At 41.7% G+C, this 25190-nt stretch overlaps 1 protein-coding gene across 1 annotated transcript in view; it reads left to right on the top strand.

Annotated features, from left to right (window-relative positions):
* CDC123 (cell division cycle 123) overlaps window positions 1-25190 on the top strand; it is a 67312-nt gene that overhangs the window by 25307 nt on the left and 16815 nt on the right. The window contains exons 7-10 of the mRNA XM_039519423.1: window positions 7416-7464; window positions 8526-8601; window positions 14309-14431; window positions 16224-16252. Coding sequence (XP_039375357.1) covers window positions 7416-7464; window positions 8526-8601; window positions 14309-14431; window positions 16224-16252 — 277 coding nt within the window. The remainder of the gene's footprint in view (window positions 1-7415; window positions 7465-8525; window positions 8602-14308; window positions 14432-16223; window positions 16253-25190) is intronic.

Raw genomic sequence — 25190 nt, 5'->3', positions numbered from 1 at the left:
TCAGACATAAAACAACAGCCAAAACCTTTTTATTAGACGTTTCTTTATATTTTGTTACCTTTGTGCTCCTGAACTGTCCAACTAGTAAAAGAAGCTCTGTTGTTTGGGAGGTAGTATGGTCTAATGGAAAAGATACTGAATGGGTTATGGGGTAGACCTGGTTTCTTATCCCAGCTCTGCCCATGATCTGCTTTGTGACCAAGGGCAAATCACCTCATTTCTCTGTGCCTCTTTCTCCTCCCACCCTCTGTAAGTCTTGTTTGTTTGTACCAAACTGATTAGGTCAGGGTTGGATGGTGTTTGTGCCGTCTCTAGCACAATGGAGTCCCAATTTAAGTGCTACTGTAGTACAGATCATAAATAATATACAATCTGATTAGTCAGAGCATCTTGAATATGACTGGCTGCACTTCCAATGTTTAAATGTTTGGCTTCTGACATGAAGCTGGCACTTCAATCGCTTTAAAAATTGTTAGATATAGAACTTCCCTCATGGAACACTAATAGAGTAACAAGGACTTGAACACAGCACACGAATGACAGTGCAGTCAGTGTTATTTCTCTTTCATGTAAGCATTGTATTTTACCTACCTGATTTAACAGAAAACAGCTTATTCAGGGTTTGGTGTGTGGTATGAGCCTTAAGCCAGTTTTTTGTTTGTTTGTTTGTTTTTTAAATAACCTAATGTAGTTCATAGGCAGTAAGAACTCCCCTGTTTTAACTGGATTCTGTATCAAGCTGAAAACCTTGTCCCTCCTGTAAACAAAACTTTCTTGTTTTGTTTTTATCTGCCTTTCAGTAAATGATTTTAGTATATAGTGGGATTCCCTCTGAGACCTTTTCCACTTGGCTTATCCAGAACACCTTGTCCAGTTCTGAAAGAACAATTCATCCAGTTCTCTGGGATTCAAAAAACTCAGTTAAACTACAGATTTCATCACTCAGGTTCTTTTATTTGGCTTACAGCAAGCTATGCTGTGTTGATCAGACTCAAGCATAGGAGTGGGCATAGGGCACACCACACATCCAAAGCTGTACAGAAAACCATTTCCTTTATATACATTTACACATTGCATTGCATTTACTATACGTTGCATCATACATTTTGGATTGGATTGGTTACCTTGTAGGAACCAATCCCTGTGCAGGATGCTGTGTCCATGTGTTGTCCACACTTGACCTACTCCTTACTTCATCTCTACATTCCTAATTTATCTTGTCAATTGTTAGTAAATGGTTGTCCCCCCTCTTATCTTAGCTGGTTCACATTCTTTCCCCTCTCCCCCACCTACTGATCTATTTACTTACCATATTTAGCACAAATATTCTGTTTTCATCCTAATGATATGTTTACCTCTCTAATTCTATCTTCCAACAAATGAGGCCTCCTTTCATGTGTTAATTACTCATGTCAGACCTCTAGTAGGCATCCTTCAGTCTGGATAAACCATGGATATGTGCCCCAGAGAGAGAGAGAATTTATTCAATTATTTTATGGGAGCCATGGCTGAAGAGACCCACTCGAGAGAGACAATCTGTTGCATCTGTCACATTTAAAGGTGGTGTTTCAACCCTTTGGGCTCTGTCTTCTGCAAGCTCTTTTCTCCTCTGCCAAGCTGGACTGCTTTCTCTCGTAACTCTTGTCTACACTGCCCTTCTGTCAGTGGTGCTAGTGCGCATCCTCACCAAGAGTGCTTCCATCGACTTGAGGGAAAATGGGGGGGGGCGGCCCTGAGCGCCAGGGCTCTCTGCTCCACGCGCAGTTCCCCACCAGGAACGGGGCAGCCACACCGGGCTTCTTGGCTCCCTGCTTTACGTCAGCCTAACACTGTAGTGTAGATCAAGCCTCAAATTTCATATGATACACTTGAGTTAGGTTAACCTGCCACCTGTATTAGCAGACCTTTGTTAAATTCTTGTTTCCAAAGGCTGTTGTCCTGAATGTGATCCTCCCAGTTATCCATGTCCATTTCATTGAGGTCTCGCTTATAGGCATCCTTGAAATACAATTTTGGGTGTCCTTTGGGTCTTTTTCCAGATGCCAGTTTGCCAGAGAGGATGTCCTTTGGGATGTTCCCATCATCCATTCGGTGCACATGTCCAAGCCAGCAGAGGCATCTTTGTTTGAGGAGTGTTTGCATGCTGGGTATACTGGCTCACTTGAGCACCTCAGTGTTGATGACTCTGTCCCCTGCAGGAGATCCCAAAGATTCGATGAAGACAATGCATCTGAAAGCTGTTAAGTCTCTTTTCCTGAGGAGAGTATAAGGTCCATACCTCATTCCTGTACAAAAGTGTGCTGATAACACAGCAGCCTTTTGCTGCATGCACTGCTAATACAGGTGGTAGGTTAACCTAACTCAAGTGTACCATCTGCAATTTGAGGCTTCGTCTACGCTACAGCGTTAGGTTGAGGAAAGGCAGGGAGCCAAGAAGTCCAGTGTGGCTGCCCTGTTCCCGGCGTGGAGCTGAGAGCCCAGGCTCTCAGCCCCCGACATGTCCCCTCTTACGTCGATGGAAGCACCCTTGGTGAGGACACGCACCACTGGCAGAAGAAGGGCAGTGTGGATATGAACCACTGCAGTAATTACTGAGGTGGTTGTAAGTCAACCTTACATAGGTTTACTGATGTTCATAGTGTAGGCATGCCCTTAGACATTTGGAGGTATCTTTTGGTTCGGTTTTCCATCATTTCTGTAAACTTAAAAGAATGTTAGGTGCAAGGCCCCTTTTGAGTGGCATATGAACCACCTCCTCCAACTTGCCTCAAGTGCTTAAAGTAAAAATCTCTAACAATTAAATCTAAGGGTAGAGAAAAAGGACCTGATCGAATAGCCTGTTCATGTCAGAGGGAAGACTTGTGTTCAGGCTTTGGATCGGACTGTTAGGCTGTAGTATTCTTCAGGTACAAAATAACTGTTACAATTTTCATTACAACTTTGATGGTTTGTTTTATTATCCACAAGAGTAATTACAGTGATTTGCAAATCAATTCGTGGCCCCTTTAGTGTGATGTGTACTGCAGGCATTGTAAATCCTGGTAAATCACATCACTCCTTTTTATGGGCAAAGGGTGAGCGGAATTAAACAGCATATATCTGCTCAATGCAGTGAGTGTTTTAGCAAGTATGTGCCAGTGGGGATTCGTATACTTGTGAAATATACAAAAAGGGATCTTTCTCCTGTTTGCCTGTTAATAAGATTTCAATAAGTAAAATGGAGACCAACCATATTTCACGAATGCTCTATAAGCTGTGGGGGTTAGGTCTTTCAGCCCCTGCTAGTGTCTGAAACATAAGTTCTGACACAGTTTCAGAAATAGGGTCCCTGGCATCTCTTAATTGTTCATGTGTGCAAATTATTTGCTGCTGTTCCCAGTGCTTTTAAACCTTAAGTGTTTAGGTTAGAGGAACTCTGCTCAGCCTCTTGCTTCCAGTGTTCAAGGAAAACCTCATCTGTCACAGATCAGTAACTGGATGGCTTTGGCTGTGCCTGTTAACACTCAGTACCACAGTAAGTTTGGTATAAAATAGGCAGTGCTAACACTTAATAGAATGAATACATTCAAGATGGTCTTCAGGGCTAGCGGTGCATTATCTTGTGGGAAATATCCATGGCAATTTCCAGCAGGAGAGAGAAGGATTCATAGATATTTTTTTTTATTTTTTTAAACATTTTTCCACTTTAGCTTTGACTGGACTCAGTTGTGTTTCATTACGAACTTAAGAATGACCATACAGGATCAGACCAATGGTCAATGTAGCTTGGTATCCCGTCTTCCGTCAGTGGCCAACCCCAGATGCCTCAGAGGGAATGAACAGAACAAGGAAATTATCAAGTGATCCAGCCCCTGTTGTTCACTCCCAGCTTCTGGCAGTTAGAGGCTTAGTACAGTGGCTCTCGACCTTTCCAGACTACTGTACCCCTTACAGGAGTCTGATTTGTCTTGCGTACCCCAAGTTTCACCTCACTTAAGAAGTACTTGCTTACAAAATCAGACATAAAAATACAGAAGTGTCACAGCGCACTATTGCTGAAAAATTGCTGACTTTCTCACTTTTATGATATAATTACAAAATAAATCATTTAGAATATAAATATTGTACTTATCTTTCAGTTTATAGTATATAAAGCAGTATAAACAAGTCATTGTCTGTATGAAATTTTAGTTTGTACTGACTTTGTTACTGCTTTTTATGTAGCCTGGTGAAATGCTAGGCAAATATCTAGATGAATTAATGTACCCCCTGGAAGATGTCTGCATACCCCCAGGAGTACATGTACCCTGGTTAAGAACCACTGGCTCAGTACACCCAGAGCATGAGGTTGCATCACTGACCATCTTGACTAATCGTCTTTGATGGACCCACCCTCCATTAATTTATCTAATTCTTTTTTGAACCCCATTATAGTTTTGGCCTTCACAATGTGCCCTGGCAACGAGTTCCACAGGTTGATTGTGCATTGTGCGAAGTGAACTTCCTTTTGTTTGCTTTAAACCTGCTGCCCATTAATTTAATCAGGTGACCCCTGGTTCTATTGTTTTGGGAAAGGGTAAAGAACACTTCCTTATTCACTTTTCTCCACACCTTTCATGATTTTATAGACCTCTACCAAATCCCCCCTTACCTTACTTGTCTCTTTTCCAAGCTGAACAGCATCAGTGTCCTTAATCTCTCTTCATATGGAAGCTGTTCCATCCCGCTATGCATTTTCGTTGCCCTTCTCTGCACCTTTTCCAATTCTAATATATCTTTTTTGATATGGGGCAACCAGAGCTGCATGCAGTGTTCAAGGTGTGGCTCGGCGGACACTCCTGATCATTTTCACACTGTGTCCCAGTTGCATTCTGTTGTCTATCAGACATTTTGCTGGTTTGCTGGACTTGGTACCTGTATTCAAGGCAGCCTACAGGTGCTGAAGGTGGAATGCAAGGTTTTTAATTCCTGCCTTAAAGGGAGAGGAGCAGTAACATCTCTTAGTATCTGCCAAAGGCACCAGAGGGGCATTTAAACTTGATCCATTTTAGGACTATTCTGGCCAACTTGCCAGGTCCCCAAGGACTGCACCAAACTGGCATAGAAAAGGAGCAGCTTGCAGATACCCTCATTTCAAAGATTCAGAGATGCAGTGGAAGGGAGCACTGATCATAGTATGCAACATGAGGGAAGTCAGTATCTCATGTGCTGTAGCACATATTAAAGCATATACTCACTGGGTTTTCTCCATGGTAGCAGCCCACAGCAGGCATTATGGGGTACTTGTATTCTCATATCTCGACGACTGGCTCATGGTGGCATAATCCAGACGAGACGCTCAGGGCTCAATCTCTATGTTGCTGGGCCTCCTTTCTTCTATAAGGGTCAGTATCAATACCAAAAAGTCAACTTTAAACCCTACACAATGCCTAGACTTCATAGGGTCCACCATCAACTCAATCACGGCTCAAGCCTACCTCCCACAAGACAGGTTCCAGACTCTGCAAGAGCTCATAACGCATGTAGTCAACAATCTTTCAGTCCCAGCCAGGACTTGCCTCTCTATCCTGAGTCACGTGGCCTCGTGCACGTACATCACTGCCTTCGCTGCCTCCAGAGGAGGCTTCAGAAAGTTTACTCGCCTGTTCATCACACCATGGGCATCAGGCTCACAATTCCGCCCCGAAGGTAATCTTATCCCTTCACTGGTGGAGAGAACCTTGTCAGGGCTGCATAGGGGCTCCACTTCCTGCCCTCCTTCCCCAAGGCGGTAGATCTGTTGATTTGCAGTGGAGAAGGAACTGGAGACGCGGTTGGTCTGCCCCGCCCTTTGTCACCCCAGATGAAACCCTGAGACGAGTCAGGATGCGTGCGTGGACCAACGGACACTACTTTTAAATTCTCCAGCTCTATACACATGGTACACATGTGTAAACCCTCAGTGGAAAGCAGATAGGGGCCACATATCTTGAAGAACCTCCACTTACAGGTAAGTAACCTCCTCTTACTTACTTAATCTTTACTGAATTTGGATAAGTCTTGTCACTTTTGGGAGGGCACTCAGTTGTTACCCTTTTAACCAGCTTGTCCTCACGGTTGAGCTGTTCACCAAATGGTAGGCATTTTCCTAACAGCTCAAATGAGATTGGGAGCTCTACTTTTAGAAAGAGGATATACTTTTGTTATCATTCCTTTGAAAGTTACAGGATTTATTGTAGTGTTCATAACTACTCCGGTGAAAATATAGAGATTACATAATAGTTGGCATTGGGATAACTGCTTCTGTTCTTACTGGCTAATGAACGAAGGAATAAGAGACTAGCTCACAAGAGAAAAAGCTTTGGTGTCTGCCTACAGATATCTAATGTGTGTGAATAACATGGGAGCAGGGATATTTTGGGGTTTTTTTGTTTCAGTCTTTTAAGATCTGTGCTTCTAAATGCATTGTTTATTGTTGTTGACTCAGAAAGATGCCATGCTCTGGTATAGGCAGTGGCAAGTTAAACTACTTTGCTTCTCCCATTGATGGAAAGGAAAAGTAGATCCACTGTTGCTGTAAGAATCATGGTGATATCGCTTGGTTCACTGAAGGGTGCATTGCTTTAGGAAGTTACCAGAGAAAGGTACTTGGAGACATTTGCTCCAAGCAATGTAATGAAACTAGAACATCAAAGTGCGTGCTATTTCTGTGTCAGTGCAATCATGTCAGGATAACTATTTAAGAGGAAGGCAAAGTGTAGTTATCGCAAGCAAATAATATCTTGGCAATGAAGAGGTACTTTGAAGGGACACCATCAATATAACAGTCATACACGATAAACAAATACTTTTCTCTGCTACTAATAAATTCTTAAATCATTAAGAGTACTTGTTTGTGTTTTTACTGTTTATCTTTTTGCATTTCTCTCAGCGTGGTCAATGAAAATCCAAGAAAGTCAGTTTCACTTTGAGGTTCCTAGTGCTACTGTGTTGATGTTCCAACCATTTCTAGGGAAATACCCATTGTTAAAAAGCAATAGTTTGGATGAGAATGTTGTGTGTGGTTGTAGAAACCTTTCTATTGGTTGAAGGTTGCTCTGACACAGTTTAACTTTGACTCAAATCTAACTTGATAGTGTCTCCTTTTTAAAATAATTTTCTCCCTTTTCTCTAACCTGTCTTAAGTTAACTTCTCTATGAAGTTCATGCCCAAGAAAGGCTTTTCCTTAATTGGTGATAGGTGATCTCTGTGGGTCATTTGAGTAACTGTCCGGGTGTGCCAAGGAAGAGGCATTTGCCAGTGGCATACCCATACTTGTTTTTTACTTCTAGAGTTAAAATCTCTTAGAAATGCTTAACAATGTCTTTGCGATGCATGGTTCCAGTTTGTAATGCTTGCTCTGAATAAAAACAGTTTTATGTACAATAGATCTTGACAGTGTAATTTATTTTTCCAGATTTATTCACTGTACTGATGATACCCCTGATCCTCGCTTGGAATATGAGGTAAGACTCCTCTCCTGGCTCTAGATAATTTAAGTATCTTACCCTTGAGAGGGCTGATACTTATGCTTGGATGACACCAAGAAAACACTTTAGTGCTTGTGGGGGGGAAAAAAAAAGCCAGACTAATAGTTACAGAGACTGACGAGCATCTCTCTCTGCTTGTCCACACACCAGATACATTGCAAGCAGAGGCCTTGCAAGCTTCTCCATAATACTCTTCCAGAGCCTGTCAACTTTGACCCGGGAGGGGAAACTTGAATGGCTGAGGGAGTTGTTCATTCTCTAAATGGCCTATTTTAGTCCTTAGCCTTTCTGCTGAGACTGCCAGTGGGCAGGCCAATTGAGGTGGCTTTACGTTGTCCACTGAGAACAGGACAGAGGCACCAGCTCCTTTTGCCTAGACTTGGTCACTGTTTAATGTACTGGATTTGAACCACTGACCTAGGCATAGTGCATTAGTGATCCCTTTAAGTATTAAGTTGAAGTATCTTCGGAGTCCATTGTATTGAATGAGAAGCTAGGTAATTAAATCTTGCATTTAGCTGTGGTGACTGTTCGGATCTTATGCACTCATTAACATTGGCTTATTTTTGCACAATGGCAGAGTCCTTAAAATTGCTACTGATGTATTCTTTTGAATCGCATGGCAGAGCCTGAGGCTTAAAACAGTGTTCAAGTACATATCTGTGAAATGCCGTGCTTGTCTTTAAATGTTTATTGCTTTTCATATTTGAGTTCTGTGTCATGCTAGTGGAGTATAGGGAGAGAGATCCAATTGGCAAAATTATGGTGTATTAGAGATAAGATTTTGTTTTTACATGTATTTTTCACAGGTAAATAAGTGACAAGATAAGATTTCAAAGAAATTTGGCTTATTTGCCAAGATAATTACACCCATTACAATTGTGAGGGGTTTTCCCCTTGTGTTAAGAAAAATATCACAGGATACTCTTAACAGCAGGTACTATCTTAAGACCAAAATGTGTGTTTATTGACAAAAAAAAAAGTCAATTCGTTCTCTTAAGCCATATTTTGACATGTTGTATTTTTTTTTCCTGTAGCTTGTGCTTCGAAAATGGTGTGAATTAATTCCTGGGGCAGAATTCAGATGCTTTGTGAAAGAAAACAAACTTATAGGTGAGGATCTTCTTAAAGACTCCGTAGTATTCACTGGGGTATCTAAGGTTTGCTCCTATTCCTTTAAAAACAGTAGAACATGAAAATCTTTCTTCCCCTATCACAACACTGTCTTCATAGGATTCTTATTCCTTCTTGCTTCTTCTATCTATATTTGTTTTACCTTTTGGGTTTAATTTTTTTTTCCTTCTGTCATATTAAACATGATTTAAATTCTGTTCTGCATTAAATCCAACAGCCTGACAACATATTTATGCACAGCAAGATGGTGGATATATCCTTGAAATCTGTGGATAGGCTGTGCAGAAAGCCACCGCAAAGAATTAGGTTTTTTGGAGTGGTCATCAAGGGTATGGCTCACATGTTCACGGCTCTAATTTGGCCATGATCCTGTAGCTAAAAGCTATTTTGTGAGGTGCCGCTGGTCACACACTGCTGCTTTATCAATGCATATGTTTTCGGGACCAGAATACATGTATCTTGAATTTGACCTGACCTACTTGGAGACCTGGCAAGGGGTCCGAATCCAGGGGGGACAAGAAGGAATATAAATGTGAAATCTAATGAACATCTTAGATCAGGGATCGGCAACCTTTGGCATGTGGCCTGTCAGGGAAATCCACTGGTGGGCCGGGCTGGTTTGTTTACCTGCAGTGTCTGCAGGTTTGGCCGATCGCAGCTCCGGCTGGCCACGGTTCACCGTTCCAGGCCAATAGGGGCTGCGGGAAGTGGCGGCCAGCACGTCCCTCGGCCCTCACCGCTTACCAATGTAAGATGTATGGGGAATAAATGGGAAGAACTAGAAATACTAATGAATAACCACAATTATGACATGATTGGCATCACAGAGACTTGGTGTGGTAATTCACAGGACTAGAATATTGATATAGAAGGATACAGCTTGTTCAGGAAGGACAGGCAGGGAAAAAAGGAAGGAGGTGTGTTGCCTTGTATGTCAAAGATGTATACACGTGCACTGAGTTTAAGATAGAAGTCAGAGGCAGACTGGTTGAAAATCTCTGGGTAAGGATAAAAGAGGTAAAAAAACAAGGGTGGCGTTATAGTAGGGCCACCTAACCAGGAAGAAGAGGTGGATGGGGCTTTTTTTTCTTTAAGAACTAACAAAATCATCCTAAGCACAGGACTTGGTGGTGATGGTGGACTCTATTACTTAGACTTCTGTTGGGAAAATAATACAGCAAGGCACAGATTATCCAACAAGTTCTTTGAATGCATAGAAGACAACTTTTGATTACAGAAGGTGGAGAAAGCAAGTGGGGGAGAGGCTGTTTTAGATTTGATTCTGACAAATAGGGAAGAACTGGTTGAGAATTTGAAGGTGGAAGACAGCTTGGGTGAACATGAACATGAACGAAAAAGGTTAGCAGTGATCAAACGACTAACAGTGAATATCAGTGCAAATTGGCTAGGATCTGAGGCTAAAATAGGAAAGGAACAAGTCAGCATGTTCAAACAAACAAATCGGATATCTTCAAGTTGTCAGGGCCTGATGAAATGAATCCTTGAATACTTAAGGAACTGGCTGAAGAGATCTCTGAGCCATTAGTGGCTATCTGTGAGAACTCTTGGAGGATGGGAGAGATCCCAGAGGACCAGAAAAGGGCAAATATAATACCTATCTATAAAAAGGGGAATAAGAACACCTTAGGGAATTATAGACCAGTCAGCTTAACTTTAGTAACTGGAAAGATAACGAAACAAATAATCAACCAGTTTGTAAGCACTTAGAAGATAATAAGTAATGGCAGCATGGATTTGTCAAGAACAAATCATGGTATAACTGGTCTATGACAGGGTAACAAGTCTTGTGGATGGGGGGGGGAAGCAGTAGATGTGATACATCTCAACTTTAGTAAGGCTTTTGATACTGTCTCACATGACCCTCTCATAAGCAAATTCAGGAAATATAGCTTAGACAAACCTACTATAAGGTGGGTGCACAACTGATTGGAAAACTGTACGCAGAGAAAACAACCTAATTTCCCCCATACTAATTTCCCCCTACTGTTACTCACACCTTCTTGTCAACTGTTTGAAATGGGCCACTCTCATTACCACTATAAAAGTTATTTTTCCTCCCTTGGTATCCTGCTGCTAATTGAATTGTCTCGTTAGACTGATCTCACACTTGGTAAGGCAACTCCCATCTTTTCATATATTTATGCCTGCTCCTGTATTTTCCACTCCATGCACCTGATGAAGTGGGTTCTAGCCCATAAACGCTTATGCCCAAATAAATTTGTTAGTCTCTAAGGTGCCACGATGACTCCTCATTGTTTTTGCTGATACAGACTAACATGGCTATCACTCCGAAACCTGTATGCAAAGAGTAGTTATCGACGGGGGGAGGGATAGCTCAGTGGTTTAAGCATTGAACTGCTAAACCCAGGGTTCTGATTGGTCCTGCTTTGAGTAGGGGGTTGGACTAGATGATCTCCTGAGGTCCCTTCTAACCCTGATATTCTATGAACTAAATGGGTCACAGTCAAGATGTACAGGCATATTAAGTGTGGTCCCACAAGGATCTGTTTTGAGTCTGGTTCTATTCAATATCTTATTATAATTCAAAATGATCTTGACAAACTGGAGAAATGAGTAGGATGAAATTCAATAAGGACAAATGCCAAGTACGACACTTAGGAAGGAATAATGAATTGCACAAATGCAAAATGGGAAATGACTGCCTAGGAAGGGATACTGGAGAAAAGGATCTAGGGGTTATAGTGGATCACAAACTAAATGAGAGTCGTCAACACGATACCGTTGGGGAAAAAAGCAGACATCATTCTGGGATGTATTAGCAGCAGTGTTGTAAGGAAGACATTAGAAGTAATAGCAAACAAAATCAGAGCTTGCAATTTAACATAAGAATATCGACTACCTTTTCACAGGCATGTTCTTAATCCATGTATGTAAAGCAGGGAGCTTGTGAACTTAGTTGAATTTTTAATTACTAATAGTACTGCAAACAGTTGTAATCCATATGTCTGTATTGAGAGGTTATGGCTTTCTCTTTTCATAAGTTACTCATGCTGTAATAATAGAACATCCAGCAGAGTTTTGTGCAGTTGGTCGTGTTTATGTATCTGGTGTCAAAGCTTCTGTCACTTAAGATATATGTTAAGTGTATCAGGTTTGCAATAATCCTACTGATGCTGATTTAAACCAGTGTCTTCTAAACAAAGAAAATTTCTGCAATTGTGAGCCTCAAATGCAAGGCAGTTTATCATTTGTGAAGCTTTGCATACAAGAGATCACTCTATTGAAGTGAATTAGCGAAACAACACCTTGGGTTTCATTCCAGTGAAGCAAATCATTATGAAAGTTTCTTTTCTATCAATATTAAGATACTGTGAGACTATATTTGGATTTAACCTGAGAGCATTATAAATGAAGGCATTTTTCCCTTCACACATTTTACTGAGGGCCTATCAATTTTAATCAAATGAGAGCCTTCCTGCTTTCCTAGATTTTGTCTGCTATCCTAGACTGTGTCTTGTCTCCTGACGAGCAGTCATGACCACTGTCCCTTTCACTATACAGAGCTAAGTTCCTCCCCTCTCTGCACTGTGTCCAGCCTCCTCTGCCCTGGCTGGTTGCCCAGCACTGCATCAAGTAAAGAACATGGGAGAAAAACTTCCTGGCAGAAGTAGGCAGGGTGGGTAGAGACTTCTTCAGGGAGTCCTAAGTAGCTGCAATATCCAGAAAACAACTGGAGCACAAGGTGGCCACATAACCTTCCTGCTCACTGTGATTAAAAGGTCAGTCTTCCTTTGTTAACTGTAGGATTAGCAGGTATCCAAAGGGTTAAATATATAATAAAACATAAGTGGGATGTGATGCTGAGAGTTTCAATTAGAATCTTTTTCCCCCTCCTATATTTCCCTCTAGATGTATTACAGGCCCTTAGCTGCTAAATTCTAATTTTAAAAATGTAATGACAAAGGACCTTCTCATCTATGTAAAGATGTTACCTATAAAACAGCCACATTAGAAAAGGTTTGGCTGCGTACATCGGATGCAGCTGGGGCTAATTTGCCCCACCCCATTTCAGAGCTGGAATTATTTTTTTAAATTAAGTTCCTGGCCATTAACATCAAGCAGCCTCCAGCTCCAGATTACAGCCAGTTCAGTAGTAACCTGTCCAGATGCCACCGAGCAGGTGGCAATTTAAAAATATTTGCGCAGTGTTGTAGACAGTGCTGGAGGATACTCAAAGAATCTGCATATTCAAATAGCAGCAGCAGCTGCTGCCATATTTCAGGGCCTTCAGAGGCCTCTGTGGGAACATCATAATGTCAAGCTAGCTATAAAGCTTGGATCTAGAGAGCCCCACTTGTGCTAACTCTGCTGTATGGCAATGACAGGTGAGCACAGAGGAAGGTTTAAGAGTGGCAGACTGACATGTTCGATTCTTGTCTTCATCAGCTGCTCAATACTAAGTGGCAGGACAAGATCAGAAATGAGGACATGCAAAGCTGAACCCAGCAACCACCTCAATCAGTGTTGATTCAGTTTTTGTGGCTTTCTTGGTATGGACATATTATTAGGATGGAAGACCCATGAATTACAAAGCATATGGACCAAGGAATGCTGCAACATGATTGGTAATCATGTGGTCACCAAAAGCTTCGGTGGTGCCATGAAATTGCCAGTAATGGACATAGACTGAACATCCAGCCGTACTACCTTAAGGGCCAAAGTAGAAATCCGTTGGAATGGCACTCGATTTTCATGGAGGCTACTTTCTTTTGGAATTTTACCATTTGGTGATAATTTTAAGAGCTCCTATACAGGAGGTTATATACCCTTGAAAGAGGGTTAAGTGAACTCCCATTTTGTCTTGTGCAGCTGCAGCAGTTAGTACTGCTTCCAGAGCTGTGTGCCACTTAGCTTCAATGACTCTGGATGTACAGACAGAAGTAAAGAGCTACCTTGGCTTCTGTCAGCACAGCAAAATAAGTGTTCTGCAGCAGGATGCAGTAGTCAGCAGTGACTCCTCTTCTCTGATTCAATCTCTCTGATGCTTTGAGCAGGGGGTTGGACTAGATGACCTCCTGAGGTCTCTTCCGACCCTAATCTTCTATGATTCTATGATTTGTGTTTGAAAAAAGGTGTTTTGCTCAGCTTCTTTGGACCTGACAGGCTTTGACAGTCTTGTTTTCACAGCATTGTTAGCTACAGGTATAACTCAAGTGTTGCCCCTAATCCAACTCGTGCCCACACACAAAATCTCTAGTTCAAGTTAAGTGGGATTTTAAGCTTGAGGTAGCTTGCCCGTCGGAGGGTTGGCTTGAGAACCACTGAAGGTCAAGCTAGTAATGCAGTGCGAACTCAGCTTTAGGCTTTTGATGGGAAAGGGAGTTACTAAAAACGTGGGAAATTGAGACAGTGTCCTCGTGTAGTGAATGTGGCAAACCACCAGGGGTGTGTGTGTGTGTGTCTGTCTGTCTGGTAGCGGGGGGAAATCTTCAAACATTGGAAAGTAAAACCAAAGAGTAAGCAGCTGGGAGTGTTATTTTGATGCATTTGAAATTGGTATTTTAAAATATAGATCACAATGTGCATCTTTCTAATAACTCAATCCTGTCCCATTAACTTCTTCGCATCTCAGTAACACTTTAAAAAAAAAAAAAGGCTGTAAAATGTACATATGTAATTAATTAACTAATTGAATTCATAACAGGTATATCCCAGAGAGACTACACGCAATATTATGAGCATATCTCTAAACAAAATGAGGAGATTTGTAGATGTATACAGGAGTTCTTCAAGAAACATATTCAATATAAATTCTTGGATGAAGACTGTAAGTATCTCTTTAAGGGTTGTATTAGAAAGCAAGATTGTGGGAAGTGGGAAATGTTTTATGGAAGTCCCCAATTGCTTAATAGTTACACTATTAAAAATTAACTTTAAAATAGAATCTGGTGGCCTGATCTTTCAAACATTTCTTCATGGAACTCCCATTGACTTCAATGTGAGTTCTAGGCTCAAAGGGGACTGCATGACCAAGAAAGTAGAAATGAGGCCTATCAAATTATCCTGTGTAGCTGCTTGCCAGCCCAGGATTGTTTCCTACAGTTGCTTGGAAATACCAGTGAAAAGTAATATTTGACATTCCCAATATCTTAACTCGACAGCTATGTAATGTTTTTGTTCTCTGACTGCATGCTAATGCTAGTTGCTGCTTGCACAGTGTTTGGTTCTTTGATTTGAGACAGTTTTGTATTCACTGAAAATGCCAGTCCTTCCACCTGTAGAGGAATGATTTAAAAAAAAAAAGGGAGGTTGGCGAAAAGGAAAAATTACACATTAATTATGTACCCAACAAAATAGATAGAGGGGCAAATAGGTATTTGGTTACCTTTTATTCAATGGTTAATTCACCTGCAAAAAAAAAAAACAGCACACCTCAAATTTTTTTAATATCAACATCTGATGAATATGCCTTGTCTTCTAAATGTCTTCTTAGATTTCGCTCAGTTTAATACAGTCACTACAAAAGACATGTCATAGATGTTGTAACACCTTTAAACAAGAGATCTGATGACTATATTTCTATATAATATCTCTTTAAACAGAAGTTAACTGTAGTAATTATTTTGTGTCTGATATTTACATGGCACAGATTTGTAAACTGGTTTAACTCTCAGTTTCCAGGCATTTCACCCTTGTGACAGTTCCTTTTAATTTCCATTTAACTATAGCTTCCTCATTTTTGTGTGTTCCCCTTTTTGAAGTTAAATGGTACCGTGGTAGGTTTCTTTGGCATTTGTCCCCTTGCAAGGATGTTAAATTTAATTACATTATGGTTGCTATTACCGAGTGATTCAGCTATATTGATCTCTTGGACCAGATCCTGTGGTCCATTTAGGACTAAAAGGAGAATTGCCTCATCTCTTATGGGTTCCAGGACAAGCTGCTCCAAGACGCAGTAAATATATGGATTTGTTTAACAATACAAAAAAGTTTACTGTGAAAGATATAGATAAATAGATATAGATATGGAGAAACAACTGTTTTGTTTAAATCTCTGAATAGTGACGAGTTCATATTAAAATAGACATCACTAGGCAGTTGGTGTGCTGTGACTACTGTGTTGTGTACTAAAAGTGATCATTTCACTGCTACCTTCTCTCAGCCACCCACCCCGGTTGATTTTCACTGTCTGTTTTGTTTCATCAGGAGCTGATGGTAATCTCTTTGTGGCAAGGACTCTTTATTCTGTGTGTGTTCCACAGCTAGCACAATGGGGCCTTGATCCCTGATTAAGGCCTCTAAGTGCTACTGCAGTACAAACAGTAATATTGAAGATAAGCTCTCTTCTGTTCTGAAGAGCTAATAAAATGTTTTGGGGTGGAAATATCTGTATTAAACAATAAAGACCCGTAGAAAACCCAGTCTATGCACTGGCAACAGGAGTTCTCTATTACTGTTTCTACTCTCCATCATAAATGAGCGCTGTCTTGGGCTTTCTGTTTTGTAGACATATTAAACTTGAGCATCGTGCTATAAACGCTTGTTTATCTATTTATGCTTAGCCATGTGTGTAACCACATATATTTTGAAACTAACAAATCAATTTTTCTTCTTTCCAGTTGTTTTTGATGTGTACAGAGACAGCATGGTAAGCTAATAATGGCTCATATTATTGGCATATTCTTTGATTTTATTATTTGTATTCTATGGAAATTCTTATGCTTCCTAAGTACCATAGAGGAGAAATGAATGTTGGCTTCAACCTCCTGGGAAATATTGTGATGAGTGAATTAAAAGTATCTAGATTTTTATTTAGCATTCTGTTCTGCAATTGTTTTCTTATATCATCAGGTCCTGTTGACTTGAGTGTATCTAATGGATCTAAATAGTCTTTAACCTGTTCTTTCCTATTTTGACTTATGTCCTTCCCCTTTGTTGTTAATATTGTGCTAAGTATCAGGTCACCATTAACCTTTTTAGTGAGAACTGAAGCAAATAGGCATTAAACACCTGATCCTTCTTGAGCTTATATGTCATTCGCTTTCTTTCCCTGCTAAGTAGCGTACCTACACTTTCCTATTTCTTTCTCTTGTTCCTAATGTATTTATAGAACCATTTTGTGCCTTAGCTTTTCTGATTTTGTCTATACATGCTTATGTCTACTTTTATACTGCTCCTTAGCAATTTGTCCATGTTTCCATCTTTGGTAGGATTCCTTTTTGATGTTCAGGTCGTTAAAAGAGCTCCTGATGGAGTCATATTTGCCTTGTACTATTCTTCCTCCATTTCCTTTGCATTAGGATAGTTTGCTGTTGAGCCTTTAACATTGTCTCTTTGAAAAACTGCCAGCTCTCCAGAACTCCTTTTTCTCTTAGATTTTCTTACTTTCCTACCTGAATGGTATCTAACCTAAGATGGTTGGGATGTGCATGTGTGTCATATAACAATAATGTTTGTAGTTCTTCTGCAAATAATTTTCTCCAGAGAATAAGTAGTTTATCTTTAAAAGTATTTAACAGAATCTTTGAAAAGATTTAAAAAAAAAAAAAGACATTTAATGGTGTCTGTCACATTCTGGGGTGCAATCCAGACCAGTGTGGGATTATCGCTTGCCCTGTAACCTTAGGTGCGTTGAATGTTCTGCTGCTGTGACTCACAGCCTGGACACCAACAGACAAGCACACAGTTCCTGAGTGTCTATGTGCTGTGCAGGCCTGGTTCAGCACTCTGACCCCAGCAGCCTGCCTACAACACAACAGATCCACTCTGATTTCCCAGTCTTAATTATTATTTGTAGAGGTGACCCCAATGCACTCCCAGTTCCGAATTTTCCCCAAACCATCTGCCTTGAAGTGGCCAGCCCTCTCCTGGAACACTCTAAAGAATAGTGTGAGTTGTTTGCTCCTTTAAAGAGACAGAAGCACATCATAGCTTAACTTAACTGGGGTAAATACACCCTTCCCTTCAAGTACAGCACTGAGTTGGTTTATTGTAAAAATTAACCAAATCTATTACTGAAAGGACGTAGGTTAAGTGATACCAAGTAGAAGGAATAAAGTTAGAAAGAGTTACAAACAAACAAAAGTAAAATTACACTTTGTAATGGCTAAGACCTAAATTAACAAGCTGGAGTCTTTGTTTGAGGTAGCTTCCTTACCAATCTTCCATTCCCAGAGACTTCAACCCCTTTGGTTGAAGGATCTATCTTTCTCAGCTTGCAAAAGATCTGGTCTCTTGTATCTGTGCAGTGATAGATAACTTAGGGGTTCTCTGCCCCCTGCCTTAATAGTCCAGTAAACCTTAGAAAAGCATATCTCTAAGTTAATTGATCTTGCTTCAAGAAGCAGGGAAGTTCCCTGGGGGGTGCTGTCTCCATCTCCTGTCAAGAGTAAGTGGTCGTCTTTCCCCACTTGCTCTCCTGATGACTTGGGGTTACCTTGCATATAAATATGCCACATTTGTCTCTGCCTGACAGCCAGGCTGGTCAGACAAGCAAATACACAGTCCTTTGTGATCTGTACATGCTGACTGACTCCCCAGCCATCTTGTGAGTTTTAATGGTTCTGTTTACTGCATATGTAAATTACTGTCCCATTGTTACTGGTCAACCCTGCTTCATTTGTATTCAAGGCCCAAGCAGACCTGTTTTCTACTTCATTCAAATACAGACTTTAAAACATAGTAGCAGACAACATCCACATGTGGTATTAATGTAAACATTTCACAACGATATTAATCACCAGTGTGTCAATAATTTTGCAGTGACCTGACACCTTTTACATACAGATCATGCCACTAATGAGTTGGGGTACACTGGCCAAGCCTGCTGAAACTCACTGTTAGATACCAGAAAGCCGCTTGCCCTCAGACACTGGGTTGCTCTCAGGGTCACACCTCCCCCCTTACAAAGCTGCAGGAGGGTTAGTCACTGGCTGACCCAGAGGCAGTAGGTCAGAACCCTCTTTTCTGGCAGGGTGTCTGCCACCATATTTTCTTTCTCCTTTATAGAGAAGAAACCTGTTTTGTCTCCTTTGTCTGTTTACAGTCTTCGGGATATAATATCAGAGCATGTTCATAATTTCACCTACAGAGTTGTTACAAACATTTCACTGTGACATTAATGACCAGTGTAGTGGTAAATTTCAAATGATACATTACATCTCATGTTTTAAATAAACACCATGACCGGAGTGTGGGAGGTGCAGTGAGTATGTCAGACCTGACAAGAGTTGCTGATGTAGAATTGTGAACCATCAATGGATGTCTGTGTCACAGTATCGCAATTAAATATTATAGGGGAGACTGATAGTGCCACCTATTATTAAGGTAGCCTGACATGTCCCCACTATAAGAGCCTGGTTTTAGTTACTTATAACTTTGCCAAACCTGGACTGTTTGGGCTGAAAATTTCCATGCTGGGTGTCTGCCTTCGGCCACATACCAGCTTAATATGCTCCACCCGAGGGCAATAGGGAGAAGCTGGACTTTCCCAAGAATGACTCTTCCCAGGTGCTTCAGACCACGGTAAGGCTAGGCACTGGGACTGAAAGCAGGGAGCCTCTCTCTCTCTGCGGGAACATCCAGGCAGCATGGGGGAGGAAGATGTCTGAGCTGAATGCAGAGGGGACGAAAGACGGACTGGGGAGAGTCAAAGGAGGAGGTTGTAACAAGGAATCTAGTGCAGTGGTTATTTCATCAGGATTATTTGGTCAGGCCCCCTTTCTTTGTGCCTGTAGTAGTTTACACCCGACACCCCAAGTACATATACTGCCACCCAGCTCTGAAGGCAGAGCAGAGTGCAGCAGCTGCTAGCTGGGCTGTGCCAGCAGCAGCACAGAAGTAAGGGTGGCAATGTGAAAAGTGATCTTCGTCAATACCACTTTTCACAGCAGACTTGGCACCCCATGCCACCCTTACTTCTGCGCTGCTGCAGCCGCCCGAGGGCTGACAGCTGGAGCTCTGCTGCCTCCAGGTATGGGAATGAGGGGGAGGGAAGGAGAGCCTGAACCTAGGCTGCCCAGGTGAGGGATTGGGGCAAGGGTGTGCACAGCCCTTCTGCACGAGCCCTAGCCATCCAGGGTTCATGGGGTGGAGGGGGCGGGGGAAGCACACAGCTTGACACATTCCCTACCAGCCCTGGGAGACCTGCTCCATAGTTTGAGAACCAGTGAGACTGAGTCTAGAGGGGGTCTTGAGAGTGAAACTGTGAATGGGACTGTCTGGGCAAAGAGACTGGGAGCGTGTGGGGGAGGCTGGGACAGGTTAGCGAAGAAGACTAGGACTGGGAACTGGGGGAAAGCAAACTGGGAATTGATGAAGGAAGGGGAGTGGAGATTGGGAACCAGTTGGTTAAGGGGAACCTCAGAGATCAGACAAGGAGCTTTGGGAGGGTGGGGGACTGGACTGTCTGAACAAGGAGAGTGGAACTAGAATGCGGGGGAGGTGGAGGCAGCAGGGAGTGGAAGGGAGCACAACTTGATAGAGCAGTGGTGCAGGAGGAGAACTGGGACTGGCTGTACAAGGAGCCAGGGAGGGGTGATGGGGGAGACTGAGATTGGATGATGACCCCAGGAAGATAGACTAGGACTGAGAGCCAGTGGAAGAGGACAGACAGGTGGGATAAAGTGCTGGAAAGGAGGACTCTAGAACTGGCTGGGCAAGGGGTCTGGAACTGTGATCACAAACTGGAGGAGTAGATACTGGGACTTGGTAGGCAAGGAGCCAGGGATGGGGAAGAGACAGGACTGGGCCAGGGACAGGTTGGAGGGGACATGGCAGAAGAGTCTGTGCCCACTAGATACACTCCCTTCAGTGTGGAATGGAGCCCAAAATACCTGATTCTGAGCATTTCTCTGCTGTCAGCAAATATTTGAGAAGTCCACTGGCAAGTTACATTCTGGTCCACACAGAGGATGACAACCTACTACTGCTGTCAGTTTAGTTCTGTTGGCTAAAGAGGCAGAGGTCTGTGCAGTGGATCTAGTGGCCCAGTGTCAGTATGAGGCCATGTGATGGAATTTCTGGTCGATGTTTTTTTTTTTCCAGTTTGCTCTTTTTAAAAACCTAGGAAATTACACACAAACTACATTAAAAGAACATTATTAAGGTTGCAAAGTCAAGCAGTCAAAAGCTAGGAAGTACCTGCACAGCCTTAATTTGGCCTCCCCTGTGTGTATGCATTAAGATAGTCTTTAAATTACACAATCACCTACAGGATTCCTGCCTCCGGAACACAGGATGGGCATCCTCTGGGGATGAATCAGGGTTGTGTAGTGAAGGAGACTCTTGTCTGTAGACCCTTGCCTCATTTGTTGCAGAACTTAGAAGGTGTGTAGTGAATGAGGCAGAAGACTGCTGGAAGAGAAAGGATAGTCTCATGGTTAAGGCAGTTGAATGATATCCCTGCCTCTGCCACAGTGTTTCTATGTGATGCTAGGCAAATCACTTAAACCAAACTTTTCATAGGTCGTCACTAATTTTGTGGTTCCTCATTTTCTGGGTTCCTGACTTGAGACCCTGGGGTCTGATTTGCAGAAGTGCTGAGCATTTGTAGCTGCAATTGAAGTTAATAGGATCTGTGCTTTGAACATATAAAGTGATAAATAATGCTAAGTATTATGAACAATCAGGTCTTGGGCATCTTAGACTGGGCACCCAAAATCAGTGGATGCTTTTGACCTTCGTCTTTTGGTTCCTTAGCTCCCCATCTGTAAAGTGGAGACACTACCCTTCAGCTCACAGGGGTACAGTGAAGATCAATTAATATTTGTAAAGCACTCTACTAGCGATGAGCACTATCTGTGGCTGAATCGGGGGAAATTAATAATTCTGTCTTCATAACAGGGTTTGAGTAGAATGCAGTAAATAAGGCATTGGGCCACACATTAAACAAGGATAAAACAAAATATCGAATAGCTGCTCACTAAGTGAGGGCTGTTCATCCTGTGCACTGGATGAAGTTGTGGTATTGTAGAAAAATCATGTAATTAAAGGGCTTGTCTACACAATGTGGCAATGAAACTGCACTACATGTAAGTGCGCTAGGGAGACTTTAGTGTGCACCAGCAGGATCTACACAGAACAGTTAATGCACAGCACATTAGTGCACCTTAAAAATCACATCCCCGTGGAGTGCATTACCCCGGTGTGTGGACAAGCCCAAAGACTATGATATTGCTTGCAAACACGGAGATCAGGTTTGCATAGGCAACCTTAATTTGGCATTTTCTAATTTTTAGTGCTTAACTTTGCAGCCTTAGTTGTGTTTGTCTGTGTGATAGAAACTACTGATGATGACAAGTTCCTAATAGAAGAGAAGGGAATTGGGTAGACTTAACTACCGAACAGGTCGTCATCTCTCTGCTTGAGACTGATGTTATTTGAAGGACTCTGCCTTTTGCTGTAATCTAGAAATAATATTCTGAATTGTATAAGAGTTTGGATGATGGCTCTACTGAGTATCTGAGGGAATGACTCACAGATTTGAAGCTCGAAGGGACTATTATGATAATCTAATCATACTTTCCAAATTTCATCCACTAATTCTTGCATCAAACATACATCTTTGCCTGATCTGAGAGCAAAAATGGATTTAATCTAATGAAGTAAAAACTATGATTCAGTGGTGTCACCTGTGGGAATTTGGCAGATGGGTATGTTAGAAGCTAAGTGTTTAGATTTCTAGGACGGGCTAATTAGGCTGTGAACTGTGTTGTGAGATGCTGGCCTTGGGCTGGTTCTCAATCTGCCAGTAGGCAGTAAACAGGATAATAAATCAGAAAGTTGTACAGGATGACAATTACCCTATAAAGTTATAGCTGTGCCTGTGTGTATTTTATTAACCAATTAGCAATTACTTGATTGCCTGCCTTAATTGTATATAAAAGCATGCTAAAAAAAAAATAACTTAGCTACCAATCACATTAATTGTTGGGCTCTGTCCATGCCCGCCTAAAAGGCACTGCAACGCAACAGTCACCCTTCAGGATTTTAATTGTGAACCTTGTGATAGCTGATGTTTTCTTAAAGCTCCAGCTCCCAGAGTCATGTGATTATGTGAGGATAAGTGTTCATTTAAAAAAAACAAAAAACTTCTGTCCCATACAGTTGTGGAGAAAAGCTTGAAAATGTGCATCCTAAAGGCTAAAAAACTAGAAAGCAAACAAAAAGGGGCCCTTTTAAAAATCTCATTATTAGGGCTGTCAATCGTAGTTAATTCACTCAATTAACTCAAAAATTAATCGCAGTTAATTGCACTTTTAATCGCCCTATTAAACAATAGAATACCAATTGAAATTTAGTAAATATTTTTGCATGTTTTTCTACGTTTTTCAAATACATTGATTTCAATTACAACACAAAATGCAGTGTACAGTGCTTACTTTATATTATTATTTTTATTACAAATATTTGCACCATAAAAATGATAAACAAAAGAAATAGTATTTTTCAATTCACCTCATACAAGTACTGTAGTGCAATCTCTTTATCATGAAAGTGCAACTTACAAATGTAATTTTTTGGGGGGAGGGGTTACTTAACTTCACTCAAAAACAAAACCACACAAAACTTTGGAGCCTACAAGTCCACTCAGTCCTACTTCTTGTTCAGCCAATCACTCAGAAAAACAAGTTTGTTTACATTTAAGGGAGATAATGCTGCCTGCTTACTATTTACAATGTAACCTGAAAGTGAGAACAGGCATTCACATGGCACTTTTGTAGCCGGCATTGCGAAGTATTTATGTGCCAGGTATGCTAAACATTCATATGACCCTTCATGTTTCAGCCACCATTCCAAAGGATATGCTTCCATGCTGATGATGCTCGTTTAAAAAAAAAATGTGTTAATTACTTTTGTGACCGAACTCCTTGGGGGAGAATTGCCTGTCTCCTGCTCTGTTTTACCCACATTCTGCCATATATTTCATGTTATAGCAGTCTCAGATGATGACCCAGCACATGTTCATTTTAAGAACACTTTCACTGCAGATTTGACAAAACACAGAGAAAGTACCAATGTGAGATTTCTAAAGATAGTTACAGCACTTGACCCAAGGTTTAAGAATCTGAAGTGCCTTCCAAAATCTGAGCGGGACGAGGTGTGGAGCATGCTTTCTGAAGAGTTAAAAGAGCAACACTCCAATGCGGAAACTTCAGAACCCGAACCACCAAAAAAGAAAATCACCCTTCTGCTGGTGGCATCTGACTCAGATAATGAAGATGAACATGCGTCGGTGCACAACACGTTTTGGATCGTTATCGAGCAGAAACCATCATTAGCATGGACGCATGTCCTCCGGAATAGTGCTTGAAGCATGAAGGGACATACGAATCTTTAGTGCATCTGGCACATAAATATCTTGTGATGCCAGCCTCAACATCTGTTCTTACTTTCAGGTGAAGTAAACAAGAAGCGGGCAGCATTACCTCCTGCAAATGTAAACAAACTTGTTTGAGCGATGGGGTGAACAGGAATTAGGACTGATTGGACTTGTAGGCTCTAAAATTTTACATTGTTTTATTTTTGAGTGCAGTTATTTTTTGTACATAATTCTACATTTGTAAGTTCAGCTTTCATGTTACAAGTATTGTAGTGCAATATCTTTATTAGGTGAACTGAAAAATGCTATTTATTTTGTTTTTTACAGTGCAGATATTTGTAATAAAAATAATATAAAGTGAGCACTGTACACTTTGTATTCTGTGTTGTAATTGAAATCAATATATTTGAAAATGTAGAAAATATCCAAACATATTTAAATAAATGGTATTCTATTTTTAACAGTGCGATTAATCGCAACTCATTTTTTTAATCGCTTGACAGCCCTGATCATTATCTGAACCAGTTGTGATTTGTGGGGAGGGGCCTGACTCACAATGTTCCAGCAGATGGAGTTGGCAATACTGATGATTTTAAGAACTGATTCTTACTCTCAGCCTCTCGGTGGTTGATATGGAGAGAAAGTTTCTGGGTTTTGTAGTTATACAATGCCAATGCCAAAAATAGTACCTAAACAGATGTGTGTCTGGATGGAAGTACTTCTTGTACCAATGCATCGAGTCAACACCAGGTAATTTTATGACATTGGTTTCAAGTCAGCCTAAAAGCTAAACGCAGCTCAGGTACAAAACCTATTTACCCAAGTCCGGGGTTCTCAAACTTCATTGTACTGCGACCTCCTTCTGACAACAAAAATTACTACACGACCCCAGGAGGGGGGACCAAAGCCTGATCCCACCTGAGTCCTGCCATCCCAGGTGGGGGCCAAAGCCTGAGCCCCACCACCCCAGGCAGGGGGACCAAAGCAGAAGCCAAGGGCTTCAGCCCCAGGCAGGGGCCTGTAACCTGAGCCCTGCTGCCCAGGGCTGAAGTCCTTGGGCTTTGGCCCTGGGCCCCAGCAAGTCTGAGCCAATCCTGGTGACTCCATTAAAATGGGGTTGTGACCCACTTTGGGGTCTCGACCCACAGTTTGAGAACCGCTGACCCTACCTGATTATGATGGGAGGAGGGGGCAGAGACAGGGGCGGCTCCAGACCCCAGCATGCCAACCGTGTGCTTGGGGCGGCAAGCCGCGGGGGGGGGCG

This window comes from Mauremys reevesii, linkage group 1 (assembly GCF_016161935.1).
Source record: "Mauremys reevesii isolate NIE-2019 linkage group 1, ASM1616193v1, whole genome shotgun sequence".
NCBI classification, from domain to species: domain Eukaryota; kingdom Metazoa; phylum Chordata; order Testudines; family Geoemydidae; genus Mauremys; species Mauremys reevesii.
Note: the sequence above shows the minus strand (reverse complement) of the source record. Positions and strands in the feature narration are given on the sequence as shown.